Source organism: Phoca vitulina, unplaced genomic scaffold, assembly GCF_004348235.1.
Source record: "Phoca vitulina isolate PV1807 unplaced genomic scaffold, GSC_HSeal_1.0 scaffold5, whole genome shotgun sequence".
Lineage (NCBI taxonomy): Eukaryota > Metazoa > Chordata > Mammalia > Carnivora > Phocidae > Phoca > Phoca vitulina.
In genome coordinates this window covers 74,114,699-74,134,047 of record NW_022589708.1, presented here as the reverse complement: position 1 = coordinate 74,134,047, position 19,349 = coordinate 74,114,699, and the positions used below count along the sequence as shown (strand labels likewise).

At 40.0% G+C, this 19,349-nt stretch overlaps 1 protein-coding gene across 1 annotated transcript in view; it reads right to left on the bottom strand.

Annotated features, from left to right (window-relative positions):
* Positions 1–4,190, bottom strand: part of LOC116631258 (phospholipid-transporting ATPase IB-like) — a 179,908-nt gene extending 175,718 nt beyond the window's left edge. Inside the window, 2 exon segments of the mRNA XM_032402448.1 lie at positions 2,679–2,736; positions 4,111–4,190. Coding sequence (XP_032258339.1) covers positions 2,679–2,736; positions 4,111–4,190 — 138 coding nt within the window.
* Between the last annotated feature and the right edge of the window lie 15,159 nt (positions 4,191–19,349).

Genomic DNA, 19,349 nt, shown 5'->3' with positions numbered 1-19,349 from the left:
CACATGAAAAGCACAGACTGGGGGAGTTTTAAGTGGAATCTGCAGCTATTCTCTCCCTCTCTGTGGGGACCTTAGTTGGCAAGTCAGAACAGATTCCTGGAGAGGGTTCTGGTTGTGTGAAAATTGATTTGCAGCCTCAAAGGCTTGCACTCCCCTGAGGCCAAAGGGAGTTTTCTTAAATTTAAGATATAATCAAAATGATTCCTATTGTAACAGACCTTTGTATGGAAATAAGCAGGCTTGCTCAATCACTCAAAATCAAATGATAGGCTCATTTGAACATAATATCAATGGCTGTGTTATGTATATGTTCATGTGAAATTTTATATCTCATTCCAAATAGGAAATAGAGATTTTAAATTGCTTCAGTTTGGACATTTTCACCTAAAACCCAAAGCATTCAGAAGGGAAATTCCATTTAAAGGCCATTTGAATAAATGAATGAATGAATGGGCGAATGAATGAATGCAGTTTGCCCCAATCTTATAGAAAGCCTACTTTTTCACTTCTGAGCCCTTTTATAGACTCCGGGGAGTTGGAATTCATTTAGCTTATCCCCAGAACTCTTGGGTAATAGAACTTTAGACTGAGCTCTAGACAGATCACATTCACCCATTCTGATCTTTAAGCTCATGGGAAATAGGGATTTCACAATCTACTGATAAACCACCACCGTGCTTAAAAACCCTCACCTTTGGAATTGTTTTCCTGGTTCTAATCCAGGCCCTCCTCCAACAATTCAGCGTTATGGAAACTTAGATCCGGAAAACAACCTTAAAGGTTGTTGTATTAGTTTTCCAACAGACTTGATGGATTAAAACACAAATTTATTATTTTACAGTTCTGTACATTAGAGTTCCAACAGAAGTCAAAAACTCAACACAAGTCATAAAAATCAAAGTGATAGCCAGGCTGTGTTCCTTTTTGGAGGCTATGTGTGGTGGGGGCAGGGGACTCTTTTCTTGCCTTTTCTACCTTTTAGAGGCTAAACGTATTCCTTGGTTTGTGGCCCACTTCCTCCTTCTTCAAAGCCAGCAACGTTGCACCTCTCTGACTGTTCTTCATATCATCCTTTGACTGCGATGTCAGCCAGGAAACGTCTGATTTTAAGGACACAGAGATTGTTCCCCCCCACCCCAGTAATCCAGAATAATCTCCCCATTTTAAGGTCCTTACTTTCATCACATGTATAAAATGCCTTCTACCCTGTAAGATAACACTCGAAGGTTCTAGGGATTAGGACATAGACGTCACTGGGGGTCATCATTCTAAATATATCACAGGCATCTCTTCCAACTCCTTTCTAGAAGAAGGAATTCCCTGATAGATGCTCTTCTAATCTGAGTACTTCCTCTGATGGGGAGGTTATTACTTCACAAGGCCACAAAAGGGTAATGTTGACCAACTCTAAATGTCACAGAATTCTAATGTTCAGTCCCAGTAGTGCCCATGCATAGGTCCTTGTCTTAAGCACAGGAGAAAACCTAAACTGGTATCCCCACCTACACATCCCCCACATGAAGTTCTTAATATATTTGAAGACAGCCAGAAGATTTCCCTTTTATTCATTAGTTGAACAAATTGAACACCAATTGTATGTGGATGCTATTCTAGGCTTCAGAGATACAGTGGTTAATCAGCCAAAGTCCCCAGTCTCATAATGCATTTCTTCTAGTGAAGGAAACAGGTGGATAATCCAATAGACCGCCTTAGCATCACCTTGAAAGCACCAAATCAGGGGGACCAAAATAATTTTTGAAAGAACTTTATATATGTTTTAAAAATCACCTGTTGGGGCACCTGGGTGGCTCAGTCAGTTAAGTGTCCAACTCTTGATTTCAGCTCAGGTCATGAACTCAGGGTCGTGAGACTGAGCCCCACATCAGGCTCTGTGCTGGGCATGGAGCCTGCTTAAGATTCTCTCTCCCTCCAGCTCCTCTACGCCCCAAAAAATCTCCCGTCAAGCAATTATGGAGGGGGTGGGTAGAACTGGTTAGACCTTTGTACACATATTTTATATTTTAGAATTGTTTACATTTTGAATAATGGAAGAATACCAAAACCTTTTCAGAGCCATGGTCCTCTGAAGATCTTACTCTAGCCTTGAGGGAGAAACAATTGTAAATGAGGCAGAACAGTTTCTATTAGAATTAGCAAAGATGGCTTCCTGGAAAAAAGTAGAGCCTTCCAAGATGACCTTCCAAGATTTCAATAATCAAAGACTAGCAGGGAGACATTCTATAGATTTGTACTGACACCATGGCAGCCAGATGAGAGGGAGAATCAGGGCAGATAAGCCTTTTAGTTTGAGCATATGGCTGAGGATAGGGCATAATCTGGATGTTTTCCAGAGAAGACTAGGAATTCAGTGGCAGTGGGATAACACTGTTCTGGCATCTCCCCGTACTATCTGTAAAGATCCTGTAAAGCAAGAAAGAACCAAAAGTCAGACATGGAGGATAAGCAAGGCAGTTGGGGGGTTGGACTCCCCAGTCAAAGGATATTTTCTCACATGATCGGCAACACATCAGAATGGGGAAGTCTGACTGTAGTGCTCAAAAGGAAGGTCACTTGACCTACCAATGGGCTCTTCAGAAATAATGTGAAGGTGTTTGGAGCACAAGAGCCACTTCATGCTGTGTCCCTCTCTACAGGCTACAAAATCCAGATCTAAGTACCTTTAGCTTGCGGTGGTTGAGTTTACCTGAGTCACTCAGAACTCCAGGCTGTGACAACCTGTAAAGTAAAAGCTAGAGGATGCTCCAATGGGGGAGGTCATCAAGGCATTTGTTCTTATTCATTTAACTTAAATTTTACTCTTTTCTCTTCATCTAAATTCAGCCTCTCCACATGCATTCTTGGAGCTGGTAATAGGAACATGTCATTTCTACTCATATGCTGTGCTGCTGTTTCTAGATGTAACTGAAATAATGAAAATAAACCTAACCAATTTGCATTCAAATTTCCTGACATAGAAAATGAAAAAAAAATCTGTTTATTTTCAATTTGGCTTTCCCAGAGGCTCTGCTGTTGACTCGATAATATTGAAAGTTCACTGGACTGAGTTATATGATGACACAACTTCTCCATTGTTGGGAAAGTGATGCATTTTGTAATTAACATTTGAGGTCTCTCCTTCAATTTAGCTTTCTTATTAGAATGCTTTGTTGCTAAATGATTATTTAAGTTCATGTATTCATTTTGGCATGTCTGTCTTTAAGACTCAGAAGAATTCTGACTTTTGTTTGGCTACCGAATGACATCAGTCATAGTTCTGAAGACCTTCTTAATGATTGCTGGAAGTGTTTCTGGCATTGTTTTTGTTGGGACCAAATTTGTATCCTGTGATGATAATCTTGTTCTCAGTGTTTCTTATTTTTAAATTTTGTTCGGTCCCTAAGGGGGTATGCCTACTTGGGGCTAAAAATTCCACTATAAGTGGGCAGGGTCAAAAATAAGAAAGGGTAGTACAGTGCTGGCTACCTTACTCAGTGTCTGAGTAAGTAGTGGTATGACACTGGCGTCTTATCCTTTCTTGGTTCTCGACAAGGTTCTGGAAAACTCTGATCACTCCCTTCTGTTACTACCTGTATCACCCCAGGGAACTTGGGCACAACTAGTAGCAAAGATCAGTAGTTCCCATTCCTGTGAGGCAAAGTGTAATCTCGCTGGGGCAGCCAACTATGACTGTTTCTTTCCTTATTTGTACAGAGGTTTAGCTGTTTAAAGATGTACATGTTTGAGACAATTTGAGCAAACCAAGCTCTGCTTACTTAATGTCTACAAATACCATGGAAAATATTCCAAACCTCAAAGTCTACTCTTATACAGGAAGTTGTTTCTTGGGGGCAGCTCCAGGATTGACAGATCTAAGATATGACCCTACAATATCAGATCCTTACTGACACTGTAGCCTTAGACAGTGGGTGGGAGCTAAGAGAACTTGTTTGTAAGCACATGTGAGATACTCTGAGGAGTCTCACAGAAAGAAGCAGGAAGACTTTGAGAGGAGCTGGAGATCATGCACTAGCTGGTGAAAGTAAGGTCTGTATAAAATGGTTTACTACTGTCAATTTTATCTGATTTGTCATTGTTCACCACTTCTCTTACCCAAAAGATGTCATGGCTGGTAGATTCATGGGTTCTTCTTCATTATCACCATCACCATCATCACCAACATTTTGATTCATTGTTCATTTAGCATGAAACAGAAAAATCCAGAAATCCAAAGGGGGATTGAGTCATTCAAAATGTCAGAGAACTAGAGTGAAAATCTACAAATTCTTTCTGAGAATACAGAATCATTATCCAGCTCCAGTGTTCATGAGGCCAAGCCTCATTAAAGGATGCCATAAAGCTAGAATATTAAAAAGCTGGTAGAGAAATAGATAATGTTCTATGGAACATTATGCTCTATTTAGACTATTTCAAGTCAGGGGAAAGGGGTGGTGTGTGGGATAGATTATTAAATACAAGATGTTGGAATAATTGGCCCTGTTTGGCGGGGGGGGGGGGGGTAGTGATTAAGGTACATTCTTAACTCCAACCATTCATAAAAATTCCAGATGGATTAAATATGTAAATATACTCACTCACTAAACAAATATGTATTAAGACATTACCATGTTCAAGTTGCTATAGATACAGCAGTAAACCAGACAAAAATCTCAGTTCTTGGGGTGTCTGGGTGGCTCAGTCAATTGAGCATCCAACTCTTGGTTTTGGCTCAGGTCATGATCTCGTGGTCATGGGATCGAGCCCTGCATGGGCTCCGCACTGGGCATGGAGCCTGCTTGAGATTCTCCCTTTCCCTCTCCCTCTGTCCCTCCCTCACTTGTGTGCATGCACGTGCTTTCTCTCTCTAAAATAAATAAATCTTAAAAAAAAAATCTTGGTTCTCATGGAGGCTATATTCTAGTGTGGAGTGACAGACAGTAAGCATATTAGTAGGAATATGTGTTATCAAAAAAACAAAGCAAGCAATGGGAATAGGGAATAGGAGTTTGCAATTTCAAATAGGATGTTTAGGGAAGGCAACACTACAAAGATGACATTTGGGTAAAGACTTAAATAAGGTGGGAAGGTTGCCATGCAGTTATGGAGGGGGGACATTCAGGCAGAGGTAGCATTTAATACAAAGCCCTAAAATGGGACCATACTTGTTTCAGAAATAGCAAGGAGTGGCTGATGTGCAGTGAGTGCAGGGGAGAATAATAGGAAATGAGGCCAGAGAGGTAGCCAGGGATTAAAGGTTGATGGCCATTATAAGAACTTTGGCTTTTTCAAGTCAGATAGGAAGTAGCATGATCTAATTTTAATGGAATCTCTCTAATTTTTGTTTTGAAAATAGAGTTAATGAAGGCAAGGTCAGGGGCAGGGAGACCTGTTAGGAGGCTATTGCAATACTCCAGCTGAAAGAGAACAATAGCTCAGACCAGGGTGGTAGCAGTGAAATGTAAAAGCAGTGAGAAGTGGTTGTTTCTGAATATAAGGAAGGCAGAGCTAATAGGATTTGTGGGGATGGGTTGGATATGCTGGCAAAAGAAAAAGTACCCCTGCCTCCTGGTAATCATGCCCTTTTGTAATCCCCTCCTCTTGAGAGTGGGCTGGACCCAGTGGCCTGCTTCTAATCAATAGAAGATAACAAAGATGATGGGATGTTACTTCCCTGATGAGATTACATAATATTGTAACTTCTTTCTTATTAGCGGACTCTCTATTACCTTCTTAGCTTGCAAGCTTTGATGAACTAAGCCGCCATGTTGGAGAGGCCCATGTGGCAAGGCACCGAGGGTGGCCTCTGGCCAATTGCTAGCTGGGAATGGAGGCCCTCAGTCCAACAGCTATAAAGAGAAATATTGTCAGGTTTTATTTTATAATAATTGTAAATTTCTTTAGAAAAAAATTAATAAAGTTTTTAAAAATTCAACTAGGAATAAGAATTTGTAACACATAATCAACAAAATAGTAATATGAGTAAGATAATTGCAATAATACATCCTAATATTTTAACTTCATAATATATCTAAAGTAATAAGAAAAAACTCATAACCCAATGAATATTAACTCAATGAATATATGTAAATGCATAACGATACAAGCAAGCAATTCACAGGGAAAAATATGACCTATAAATACATTAAAAGATGCTTAGCCTCACTGATTTAAAAAAAATGCTAATTGAAATAACAAAATGCCGCTTTTCCTTCTTATAACTCCATAAAGTGGGTACGTGCATATCTCATTTTATTGCACTTTGTAGATACTGCAGTTTTTATACATGGAAGGTCTGTGGCAATCCCGCATCGAGTAAGTGTGGAGTATCATCTTTGCAACAGCATTTGCTCATTTTGTGTCTCTGTCACGTTTTGGTAGTTCTTGCAATATTTCAAACTTCCTCATTATTATATTTGTTATGGTAATCTGTGATCAGTGATCATGACTCACTGAAAGATGATGGTTAGCATTTTTTAGCAATAAAGTATTTTTAATTAAGATATGTACATTGTTTTTTAGACATAATGCTATTACACACTTAATAGACTGCAGCATAGTGTAAACATAATTTTTATGTGCACTGTGAAACCAAAGAATTCATTTGACTCATTACAATATTATACTTATAGCCATATTAGCTTTATTGCAGTGGTCTGGAACTGAACCCACAATATCTCCCTCTGAGGTATGCCTATATTAATACTATCCCCATTTTATAGATGAAGAAACTGAGGCTTCAAGAGGCTAAGTAACTTGCTCAAGGTCACACAATTATTCAGTTGCAAAACCAGAATTTGAAACCAGTGTGTCTATCTCTAGAGCTAATAGTCCAAACCACTGTACCATCGTGAGGTGATAGGCAAACCCCCATCATCTCCCCTGTTACACACACACACACACACACACACACACAAACTCATATACAGGACCATCTTTTGTAATTTCTCTGAAGATGACCTTATTTATTTGAACTTAATTTCCCTCGGTCATGTTATATGAGTTATTCTTTTCAGTCAAATCCTGATGAGATACACCCAGGATCCTGTGGGGGAAAATACCAAACAGATTAACATATATATAATAGGAGACCCAGAAGAAGAGAATTAGAATGAGACATAAAAAAATATTTAAAGATATAGTGAACAAAATTTTCCAAAATTTGATTAAAGCTCACAGACTCAAAAAGTTCACTGAACACCAAATAAAATAAATTCAAATAAAACTACCTAGGTACATTGTAGGTCACACTGCTGAGAACCAAAGATAAAGAAAATGTCTTGAAAGCAGCAAGAGAAAGAAGATAGCACAAACACACATTGTTTCTGATGAGAAACAATATAGGTAGGGCCAGAAGTCAAAGATACAAAATCTCCAAAGTGCTGAAAGGGAAACTTTATCAATCCAGAATGTTATGTCCAGAGAAAGGATCTTTCAGAAATAGGGGAGAAATAAAATATTTTCAGATAACTAAAAGTAATGGGAGTCCCAGACAGTGTTACAAGGGAAGGAAAAAAAAAAGGCATACATATCGAAAAGGGAAAAAAAACTTTATTTGCATATGAAATGATTGGTACACAGAATAGAATTAAGAATCTTTAAAAAGCTACTAGAATAAGTGAGGTTAGCAAAATCAGAGAATATAAGCTCAAAATACACAAAACCAATTGCATTTCTATATGCTAGTAATGAGGAACTAGAAATTAAAATTGTACAAAAATAACATTTACAATTACTTCAAATAACCTGAAATACTTAGGCATAAATTTAACAAAATATACAAAATACACTCAAAAAATACAAATCATTGCCGATATTAAAAAAAAACTAAATAAATGGAGATATATACAAATTTGATAGATTGAAAGATACAATATTTTTCAAGATGTCATTTCTCCCCAAATTAATCTATAGATTCAATGCATTCCCAATCAAAATGCCAACATCCGTGGGGAAGAGGGACTTAAAAGTTTTTTATTTAAGGAATCTTTATGCCCAACTTGGGGCTTGAATTCATGACCCCGAGATCAAGAGTCAGATACTCTTCTGACTGAGCCAGCCAGGTGCCCCTCCATCCCACAACATTCTTTTATATAGAAATTAACAAGCTGATTATAAAATTTATATGACAGCACAAAGGATCTAAAATAGCCAAAGAGTGTATAATGGCAGAAGAATAGATATATAGAACAACACAATAGAATAGAAAACCTTGCAGTAGACTCACACATACACATTCAACTAATTTTCACCAAAGAGTTCAATGGGAAGGATAGTCTTTTCAGCATATGGTGTTGAAACAAGAGAGTATCCATATTCAAAAACAAACCAAAAGATTAACCTGGATTCTTACCTTCCACCACACTAAAAAATAAGCTCAAAATGGATCATATTTAAATATAAGAGCTAAAGAAGGCAAAAGAAAGAGAAGGGGGTTGGGGGAGGAAGACAAATTACAAGAGGAGAAGGAGGAGGAAAGAAATCTCTGTGATTTTGGATTAGGCAAATATTCTTAGGTAAGACATAAAAAGCATAAATGATAGGGGTGCCTGGGTGGCTCAGTCGTTAAGTGTCTGCCTTCGGCTCAGGTCATGATCCCAGGATCCTGGGATCGAGTCCCACATCGGGCTCCCTGCTTGGCAGGAAGCCTGCTTCTCCCTCCCCCACTCCCCCTGTTTATGTTCCCTCTCTCGCTGTGTCTCTCTCTGTCAAATAAATAAATAAAATCTTTAAAAAAAAAAGGCATAAATGATAAAAGACAAACATTGATAAATTGGACTTCATCAAAATTGAAAACATTCTCCTTCAAAGATGCCATTAAGAAAATGAAAAGGCAAGTCAGACACTAGGAGGAAAAACATCTATAATGTGTATATATCTATATATAGTATGTATGTATGTCAATACATATACAGTATAGATAACTACATAGATACACATGTTAGTATCTATGTATCTAGTATCACATACATAGATATGGATCACAAATGACTGATACTCATAATACATAAAGAACTCTTACAACTCAATAATAACAAGATTAAACCAATTGGGGGGGGAATGGGCAAACATATATAATTATATAAAGACAGAACTAAAAGATGTATAAAGAGCCAACAAGTACAGAAAAAGATTGTCAACATCATTAATCATCATGGAAATTCAAATTAAAACTACAATGAGAAACCATTTCACAACTGTACAATTCCAAGAAACTGTACAATGGCTAAAATCAAAGAGCCTGACAATAGTGATGTGAGGGAGAATATGGAGCAACTGGAACTCCTGGGCACCATGCTCAGAAGGGCTCCACACTTGAATTAATGCTCTGCTGTCACTGTCCTGACATTCTTGATAACAATTTTACCTTTGAACTAGTGTTTTCTAAGTGAAGTCCAATGAAACAATGGAAAATGCATGTGAGCAGAGGAGATGCTCATAATATGCCTGTTTGTTCCTTGCCACCTTATATAGATATGGTGTTTGCAGTGTCCCATGAGCACAGAATTCTGCTGAACACAATGCATGGGTGTTCAGCAAGATACAAAGCAGATAAAAACTAATCATGTTGTTCTTCAGAAAATTAAAAATAGGATTATCATATGATCTAACAATCCCATTCTGGGTATATACCCCAAAAGAAATGAAAGCAGAGACTTTGTACACCCATGTTCATAGCAGCAGTATTTGCAATACCTAAAATGTAGAAAAAACACAAGTATCAATCAATGGATGACTGGATAAACAAAATGTGGCATGTATGTACAATGGAATATTATTCAGCCTTAAAAAGGAAGGAAATTCTGATACATGGTACAACATGGATGAACCTTGAAGACACTATGCTAAGTGAAATAGCCAGTTGTGAAAGGGCTTTAAAATGCTGTAAAAAAAATACTATATGATCCCACTCATTTGAAGTACTTAATGCAGCTAAGTTCATAGAGACAGAAAGTAGAATGGTGGGTGCCAAGGGGCTGGGGGGGGGGAGGGGCAAGAGGGAAATGAAGAGTTTGTGTTTAATGGTACAGAGTTTCCATTTTGCAAGATGAAAAGGGTTCTGTGGGTGATAGTTGCACAACAATTTAAGTGTACTTAATGCCACTGAATGGACACTTAAAAATGCTTAATGGTTCCATGGATTTTACCAGTTTTTAAAAACTAATTATGTTACATGTATGACTGAGGAAGCAGGGGGCACCGATAGCCCTAAGATACAGAGTTGCCAGGTAAAATCCAGTATGTCCCATGCAGGATTTGGGATGTACTTGTACTATAGAAATGATTTGCAGTTTGTCTGAGACCTAGATTTAATTGTTCATGTCAGATTTTTATTTGCTAACACTGGCAATCCTACTTAAGAGGCCACACTTGCCGTTTGAACCAGAACTTGCTTTGAATGAAGAAAGTGGCAATAGCATTCCAAGAAACACCAAAGAATGCCATCATTTCCTTTTTCACTTGTGTTACCCCTGTGTTAGCCAACTACTTACACTGAGAATAAAGACCTAAGACATAAAAGGAACAAAAAAGATCAGGCAACCTAGAGTTCCTGTTCCTTTCAGCTCTTCCTTAGTCATCAGTAAGCCTAAGGTAGCGTTGCTACAAAGTACATGTGTCGAGAAGAGAAATAGACACAGTTGAGTTAGTTTTGTGCAGTATTTCTATTGTTTTCCTAAGAGCTAAATAAATATATGAGCTATGAACTGTGTAATTTCAGTGATTCCACATACAAGCTAAAAGCTCTTGTATTTGCACCTAAAACTGGCTGTTTTGGATTCTTTTATGAGACCATCAGTCAGGTGCAGACACAAGAAGAGACAGAGGAGAGGCTCAAGACAAAACAATGGTAATTATACTTACAGGTCCTAGAGACAGGAGGCACACAGGCCATATGGGAAAGACACCAGAGTGGTCAAGAGGCAGAAAACAGGAATAGGAGCAGTTATATGTGCTGGCAGGGCTGGGGCCAGGAACCATGCACTTAGACCATGGTCTTTATTGGTGTTTCCTTGGAGAAGTCAAAACAGGGCAAGAAAACAACATATGATCGACTAATCTGAAAAATTTCTATGGGCTTTAGACTACAGGGGTGGTCCCTAGTTACCTGAATACCTGGGATGATAAAGTCAGAGAAATAGAGCCTACTGGGGGTGCATGGACCAGAAAGAGGAGCTATGGCTCTGGATTGGGCAGCTTGTGTATCAACGGCATGCTTAGGCTGAATTCCTTGCTACCTTGAAGAATTGGCTAGCCCAGGAGGCCATGCTCTCCCTAGTCAGAAAGTATTTTTAAGATGTCAAAATGTGATAATGTACAGGGGGAAAATACACACACACACACATACACACACACAATGCAATTGGTCTTCTGATGTTTTAACATCATATTAAGGAAAGTCTGGGGTGATAGTAATGGAGATTTTTAGACTAGGGGCATAAGTTGCCCAAACAGCATAGAAAACATTTTATTATGAGAGTAGAGAGGAGGAACAGAAGTAGAAGTACAAGGAGTCTCCACAGGCTGGTCCATAACTACGTTTCCCACCAACACATTAGCCAAGAAAAATAGATCCGAAATTTTGAAGGTTTTAAATAATATCTTGGAGGAGTTATAAAGTTTGTTAGAAATATGTTCAGGTCAAGGTGGCAGGTCTGGCAGTTAATGTTGTCAAAGGGTATGAAATGATAAGTTAGTATATATTAAGACTTGTGGTTCTAACCAAGGGAAAACAGTGGTTTGGTGGTCAGGGTCTGAGATGCAAGGTAGGAGATCGTGGTGGGAAGCTGGAGGTGGATAGTAGGAGAAGGCAGTGGGAGGGTCAAAGTGTTGACTAATAGGAGGCAAGTGCCTCCTGGGGAAAACAATAATCTCCATTAATTTTTAGGATGGCACAGATAGCAATAACTTCTACCAGATTCCTCATTAGGCATGGGAACGTAGGGATGCACATTTGAGAAGAGAGCAAGGAATATATCAGGATCATGGGCTAAGCAGACAGTGAGCTCAGAAACATAATAGAATTCCTACTATCAAAGGAAGAAAAGCAAACATGCCTTGTGTCCAATTTGTGTCTAAGGAGAGGTAGTCCAGGGGCATTGTTTGGGTGGCGATCTTAGTATCCAGGGCAAAGTATCTCTCACACACAGTGGCCGAAGTCGTCTCCAGTGGCGAGTCTTGGGTAGAGACCATGTCATCTGAGGTGATGTCATCTCCAGCAGTGAGCTCCTGGGTCAGGGATGTGGGACTGGGGCATTCTTCTCAAGTGGGTACTTACTGGAGTTGATGTGGGTCTCAGCATTTGGCACATTTCGTTGAAACAAATGTTTACTAGAGTGTAAATGAGTGAAAGCACCCAGTCCAGGAATAATAAGATCAAGACTTAACAGGGTTTTGTGTTTTGTTTTTGTTTTTGTGGAAGTTTAGGGTCCTATGGGTCCCATGTCAGATGGCAGGTGCCTAGCCCAGGGGATAGTCTATGGTTAATGGGTCCCAGAAGAGTATAAATTGGCTAGCCTAGGAGGGAGCAGTCTTTCCCCAGCCAGAAAGGCTTTTGAGATGTCCAAACATCATAATACAAAGAAAATTTTCCATATATATATTAAATCCCTTGACATTGCATAATATAAAGATGAAATAGCAGTAAACTTTATGCTAATAATTAATAACATGAGCAAAAAATAAAAACCACCATGACAAGTCAAGAGAGAGATTGCAGAAGAAAAGAGCTTTATATTTCCTGCTTTTTGAACAGTGAACCACATGTTTTTATTTGCACTGGATCCAGCAAATTATGCAGCTGGCTCTGGCTTATACATTTCTGGTAGAAATGTAGATGGTATGACCATTTTGGAAAACAGTTTGATGACTTTTTGTAAAGTCAGCCATGCATTTACCACATGACCTGGAAAGAGAAGGTGGCTGAGCTAAGTTGAAGACATTTGCACCCTTCTGAAGAAAGTGAGTGAGATCTTATGATTGGCAGCCCTACCAGTAACACATAGAATGGAGGGAGAGTAATTCCCCTAGAAGAATGGAGAAAGGGATGCTGAGCAAGCAAAAATAATGGAGGCAGAAAATGAATAAAGAGAGAAGTGAGAATATTCTATTACAGATGGCAGGGCTCAAATTTCAGGTTCCTGCTTTGATTCAATCCCTTCTTTGATTTAAGCCTATATTAAGACACTATCTAGAAAAATGACTGGTTTCTGCAAAGAATTGCTTGTAAATTACACCTGAGGCAACCAAACATGGATCAAACATATTCAAACACATATGGGCCACTGGTCCCTAGGAGTATAAAGTTATTAATGATTGTGCCTAAAAGTAGTGTAACTAAGAGGCAGGCTTGGGCTCAGATTCCTAAAATAGTAATTCATAATTCATATGAGGCCCATTAAGTGTCTGAGATTTTATGTTGCTACCCAGAAGTTTGGTTTCATACCTTGAAAGCCAGTTGACTGATAACCAGTGACCCAACTGTGGGACCTGTCCAGAAGCTTTGGGGACTAACTACTTATTCCCTACTGGGAGGACAAAGACAAGCTGCCTATGGAGGTGTGTGGTACTAGACCCCCGCATGGTGGAAGAAAGAGTGTCCTTCTGCCCTTATTCTGAGGGTGTAGCTCTATCCTGCCATGCATAGCAGTCTGGCCCAAACTGAAGGGTCTCCTTTTTAAGTTTGGAGAACCAAGGTCTGTTTTTGGCACTGCCACTGGCCTTTTGGTTGACTTGGGCAAATTATTCACTTCTCTATACTTCAGTTTCTTCCCAAATGAGCATAAGTTATTCTTACCCAACCTATTCTCCGGTTGGTTCATATATAAAATGAGATAATAAGCATGAAATCTCTTTGGGAAAATGAAATGTCATAGAAAATTAAGATGATGTGCTACTTATTATTAGTAGCACTAGAGCGTGGGGCTGGCACCCTCCCCTTGATTATTGACAATGGGAGAGGATCAAATAAGGATCATGTTTGGATTCAGAGAATGACCTTTCAATATGCTGCTATTCATGAAACAAGGATCAAAGAGTTCTGTGGCTATGCAGCTTCCTGAAAACCCAGGAACTGCTATGAGTCCAGAAGAAGCATTAGTTGTTAAAACTCAGAAATGGAATATTTTAACAATGATACAAGGCAGCTTCTTACTTCACAGCATCACTAAAACAAAAACAAAAACAGAAATGAAAACCTTTAACTGGGGCACCTGGGTGGCTCAGTTGTTAAGCGTCTGCCTTCAGTTCAGGTCATAATCCCAGGGTCCTGGGATCGAACCCCACATTGGGCTCCCTGCTCCGCGGGAAGCCTGCTTCTCCTTCTCCCACTCCCCGCTTGTGTTCCTGCTCTTGCTATCTCTCTCTGTCAAAAAAATAAATAAAATCTTAAAAAAAAAAAAAAGAAAGAAAGAAAACCTTTAACTGATTCCCAGATGCACAGACTTTGCAGAAAAGCTGGAGGAGAGAGAGGGTCAGCGAGCAAAAATAAAAATAGTATGGTACATTTGGAAAGGAAAAATAGAGACCTCATTATCACACTGGCAGATACTGAGAATAAATAATGAACAAAAGTACATCAAGGCTTAGCCAAATGGATCACAAATTGGATATGAGTCAGCAACCCAAGTCCTTTTATTAGTAAAGCTCAAGACTGAATACAATGCTAATATTTTATCCTGTTTATGAAGCACTTATTATGTGCCAGGGACTCTTAGTGTATACATGCATTTAATCCCAGTGGGTAGGTGTGATTGTTATTCAATCTCACGAATGAGGAAAATGATGACCAGAAAGTTAAAGTATTTCCACAAGTTTTCCTAGCCCTTATGTGGCAAATCTGAGCCTTGAGCTGATATCTGTCACCAAAATCTGTGTTCCTAATCCCAGTACTGTAAATCGACTCCCAAAGAGCACGCTGCTCACACAGAACACTGGAACATGGGTGGCAGTTCTGGGCTTTGGCAAAGGCGCTTGGCGAACCTTATGAGGATTCAGAGGACAGCAGTGAAAGGAATGAGATTATTTAATCTGGAGAAAAGAAAGCTAAGATACGATCCAGGGCAATGTTAACTTATCTGATGGCAATTGGGATCAAGGAATGGAAAACCGGTATGGGTGGTTTTGGAGAGCAAAGAAGGAGTCAGAGTAAACCAGGATTAAATCGTGACTGTTTCTAGAAGTGAAGAGTATTAAGTATTTGTGGCAGTCATGAAGATGCACCACTCAATAGAAGCTGGTGTGGGGAGCATAAGTGACTGACAGCCTCCAGGTGTCACACTTTTGGGTCTGCCCTGGCACTCAGGCCCACGCCATGCTTCCCCCAGGCTGCCCCTAGCCAATGACTGAGCCTGAAGAGGTACAAGAGCTGGCTCATTCCTCCCCTATCAGCCTGGACTTCCCACCTGAGAGTCTCAGAACTCCACTGCAGTCTGAAGCTCCTCCTACCTAAGCCTCCTTCTACCCCCTCCTTCGTTAGGTAGCATACCTATATCCCAGCCTGGAGGTTCTCCTCACCTACTCCTGCTCCCTCCCCTTTCTCCTGAACAGGTGTTTCCCCAGTAAATCCCTTGCATATAATCCTGTGTTTGTGTTCACTACTCAGAGACCCAAACTGATACAATATTGAGTGTGTAGTGAAAGGGAAATAATACCTTTTTCTTTAAAAGCAAGCGTGGCAACTAGTGACTGAGAAATTTTAAGTACAGGTGTCACACTTCCAGGTGTCTCCCAGGGCCCAAAGAGGATGTGCTTAGAAGATGGTCCATCTTCTCCTAGGCCTGAAATTCTATGAGTCTGTATTTGGGGCATAAATAGAACAGGCTGAATGTTCTCAGCTTTATTTAAAAAAAAAAAAAATTCACTGCATTATGAAAGTAAGGATTATGACCTTAAGGTATTATCTGAATGATTATGAGAAATGCCTGAAATGCCATCTTCATTGCACCTGTCACCATCTGTGATCTGAAATCTGCACTGCTCAAACAGATGCTATTAAAATTAATAAAATTAATAAAATTAATCAAAACCAATACTCATTAGTAACAGACAGCTGCAGATCTGAGGCTTGAGCCCTCAAAAACCAGCTTTGGAACTCTACTGAATCCCTGGAGCAGCATGACTCAGCTCAAACTTCCCCAAAGTCCCAAAGAGTCAGATAGCCCATGGCTCAGCATTTGTCCTGACTAGGTTAGAAGAGGCCATTCCCCATATTGAGTCATTAGCCTTATAAGACTCATAGTTAGACATATTTTGGCAGTGAATATATGGGGTTAGAGCTTTGAATAATTCTTTGTAATTAATAAAGTAAGACTTTTTTTTTTAAGATTTTATTTATTTATTTGACAGAGAGAGACACAGCGAGAGAGGGAACACAAGCAGGGGGAATGGGAGAGGGAGAAGCAGGCTTCCCGTGGAGCAGGGAGCCCAATGCGGGGCTCGATCCCAGGACCCCGGGTTCACGACCCAAGCCGAAGGCAGACGCCCAACAACTGAGCCACCCAGGCGCCCCTAAAGTAAGACATTTTTAAAAAGTTACAAGGCTATTATGTCTTGCTTCTAACAACCTGTGTGACCTTGGATAAATTATTTCATCTGTCCAGATCTCTCTCTCACAAACACACACACACACACACAGATTCTGCATGTTGGGGATCCAACATTATAAAATCACTGAAGTTGTAATCCTCACCCCCTATTAAGAGGTTAAGGTTATTCTTTGTTTCTCATGAGGACTGGCCATTTCAGAAAATGCCTTTTCATAGGGATATAGTACACTTCCCCTAGGAGGATGTGGTAATTATCCCTCTCTGTATACTGAGTTGAGAAGGTTAAACCTCTGTTCTTACCTGAACAAACTGTTTAAAGAGCTTCATGATAATGTTATATTGGATAAGAAGGTGTTTGCTATCATCAGTTCCCAAGATACAAACAACTCTACTATCAAACAGTCACACAGAATAAACACTCTTTAAGATTAAACCTAAAACCTTTTTCTTTGCAAGGAAAAAAAAATCTGAATACAGGAAATGGCGAGACACATTCAGAATTAAGCTGTAAAAGGGCCAACCTGCTCTACTAAGGGACTGGCAACCACCTGGCCGCGTGGCTCTCCCCACAGTCCAAACGCCAGCCTGTCTGCCTGCTCTTTGGCTGGGGGGCCCTTTGCCCCCTTCTGGTTTTGGGGGATGGGAGTCAGAAGAGAGAGAAGATGGAAGCAGTGAGAGACAAGAAAAGCAGAGCACACAAAACTAAAGCCACCATTTACAGAGCAGGGTGGCCCGAGGCAGAAACTGGGGCCTGGTTTAGCCACTGTGGTAAGTAAACAGAGGGTCTGCAACAGGCCAATGAGGAAAGGGCACCTTGAAATTCGAGAAAGTCATCCTTGGGACACTCAGCTGGCACAGTCTGTACGCTTGTGACTCTTGATCTTGGGGTCATGAGTTCAAGCCCTACTTGGGATGTAGAGCTTTCATTAAAAAAAAAAAAAAAAAGAAAAAGTAAAAGATAAAAAAGAGAAAGGCATCCTTTATGGAGTCTCAAGCACCACCATTCAAGATAAATTTTTAAAATATTTCTTCAATTTCGGGGTGGCTGGGTGGCTCAGTCGTTAAGCATCTGCCTTCGGCTCAGGTCATGATTCCAGGGTCCTGGGATCGAGCCCCGCATCGGGCTCCCAGCTCTGCGGGAAGCCTGCTTCTCCCTCTCCCACTCCCCCTGCTTGTGTTCCCTCTCTCGCTCTGTCTCTCTCTGTCAAATAAATAAATAAAATCTTTAAAAAAAATAAAAAATAAAAATAAAAATAAAATATTTCTTCAATTTCATTCTTGTTCTTTGTTAACTTGTAGGAATATTGTTTTTTTCTGCTTTTGGCTACACTTAAATCATATTTCAGAAACACTCTGGGTAATGTAGATTTTTGTGGGCTTGCCTGGGAGCCTTTCCCCTCTTGCCTCAAACCACAAACATACGATATTGTATCTACGGTAAATGTGTTCTGAGTTTAAAAAAGAAAAAAAATCTTACAAACAGCTTTTAATGTAAGAGCTATTTGTAAGCCAGAGCCTACCTATATGTGGAACTTTTATTCATTTACTTATTAAATATACTGAGTGACCTACTGTATGTACCAGGCATCATGTCAGGTGCTGAGGAGAACTTCAAGGAATTCACAGTTCTTTGCAGAAGACATAGTGTAGCTGAAGTGCATAATGGGGAGATGAGCAGGGCCACATCATTACCTTCATGGGCTCTTAGCACTTTTGCCTTGGTGGGCCCCTTCCTCCATAAAAAAATATTAAAATTATATTCTATTACTATTATTAAAGATAAATATAATACAGTTTGGATATTTTTTTCTGATTTTAAAAGAAATTAAAACACACAAATGTGATCCTAGAATCCTGGAGAATGTTCTGAGCTATGGATGGAGATGTGGGTGTGTGCAGAAAAGATAGCCTTAGGCTATCCTCAGAAAGGCCTGCAGGCAAGATTGACTCTTGGCTGGCATCTAGGCACTTGATTTGGGGAGTGTTTCTACCATTCCCTTACTGATAAAAGTGTCTCAATGTGCCGAAACTGTGTAAATAATATGTTTTATGCTTAACATTTCCTTCTGGGAGTCTGGAATTTTGGAACATGCCAGGCTGAAGTGCCTATGTGACCAACCCCCCCAAAAAACCTTGGGCACTGAGTCTGTAATGAGTTTCCCTCACAGACAACACTTCTCCCATGTCCCATTTGGTGCTGGAGGAATGTAAGTGTGTCTTGAGTGATTCCACTGGGATAGGACTCTTGGAAGCTTGCCTGGTTTCCTCCAGACTTCATCCCATGTGCCTTTTCCCTTTTATTTGTCTCCTTCCCTTATCATAAACCTTAGCTGTGAGCACAACTATATATGTGGAGTCCCCTGAGTCCTAGCCAACCACTAACCTGGGGATGGTCTTGGGATCTTCCAACACAGAGTTATCAGGAACATTGGGTACTTCAATGCTGGGACTCAAAAAAGAATTAAACCCCTCCCAAGCTATATGCTTGCAGTGGACTGGCCATGTGACCTGACCCCAGCTGGTAAGAGTGGAATGGTCACTCTGCCTCATCCTACAGACAAAAATGAACATGTCTCCTTCCTATTGTAAAGCACACTGTCTGAAATGCAGCAAAGGGACAAGGTAACACTCAAGGGAAAATTAGGAAACAAACTGAGGGTTGCTGGGTTGGTGGGGGATGGGAGGTGGGAGGGATGGGGTGGCTGGGTGATAGACATTGGGGAGGGTATGTGCTATGGTGAGCACTGTGAATTGTGTAGGACTGATGAATCACAGACCTGTACCTCTGAAACAAATAATACATTATATGTT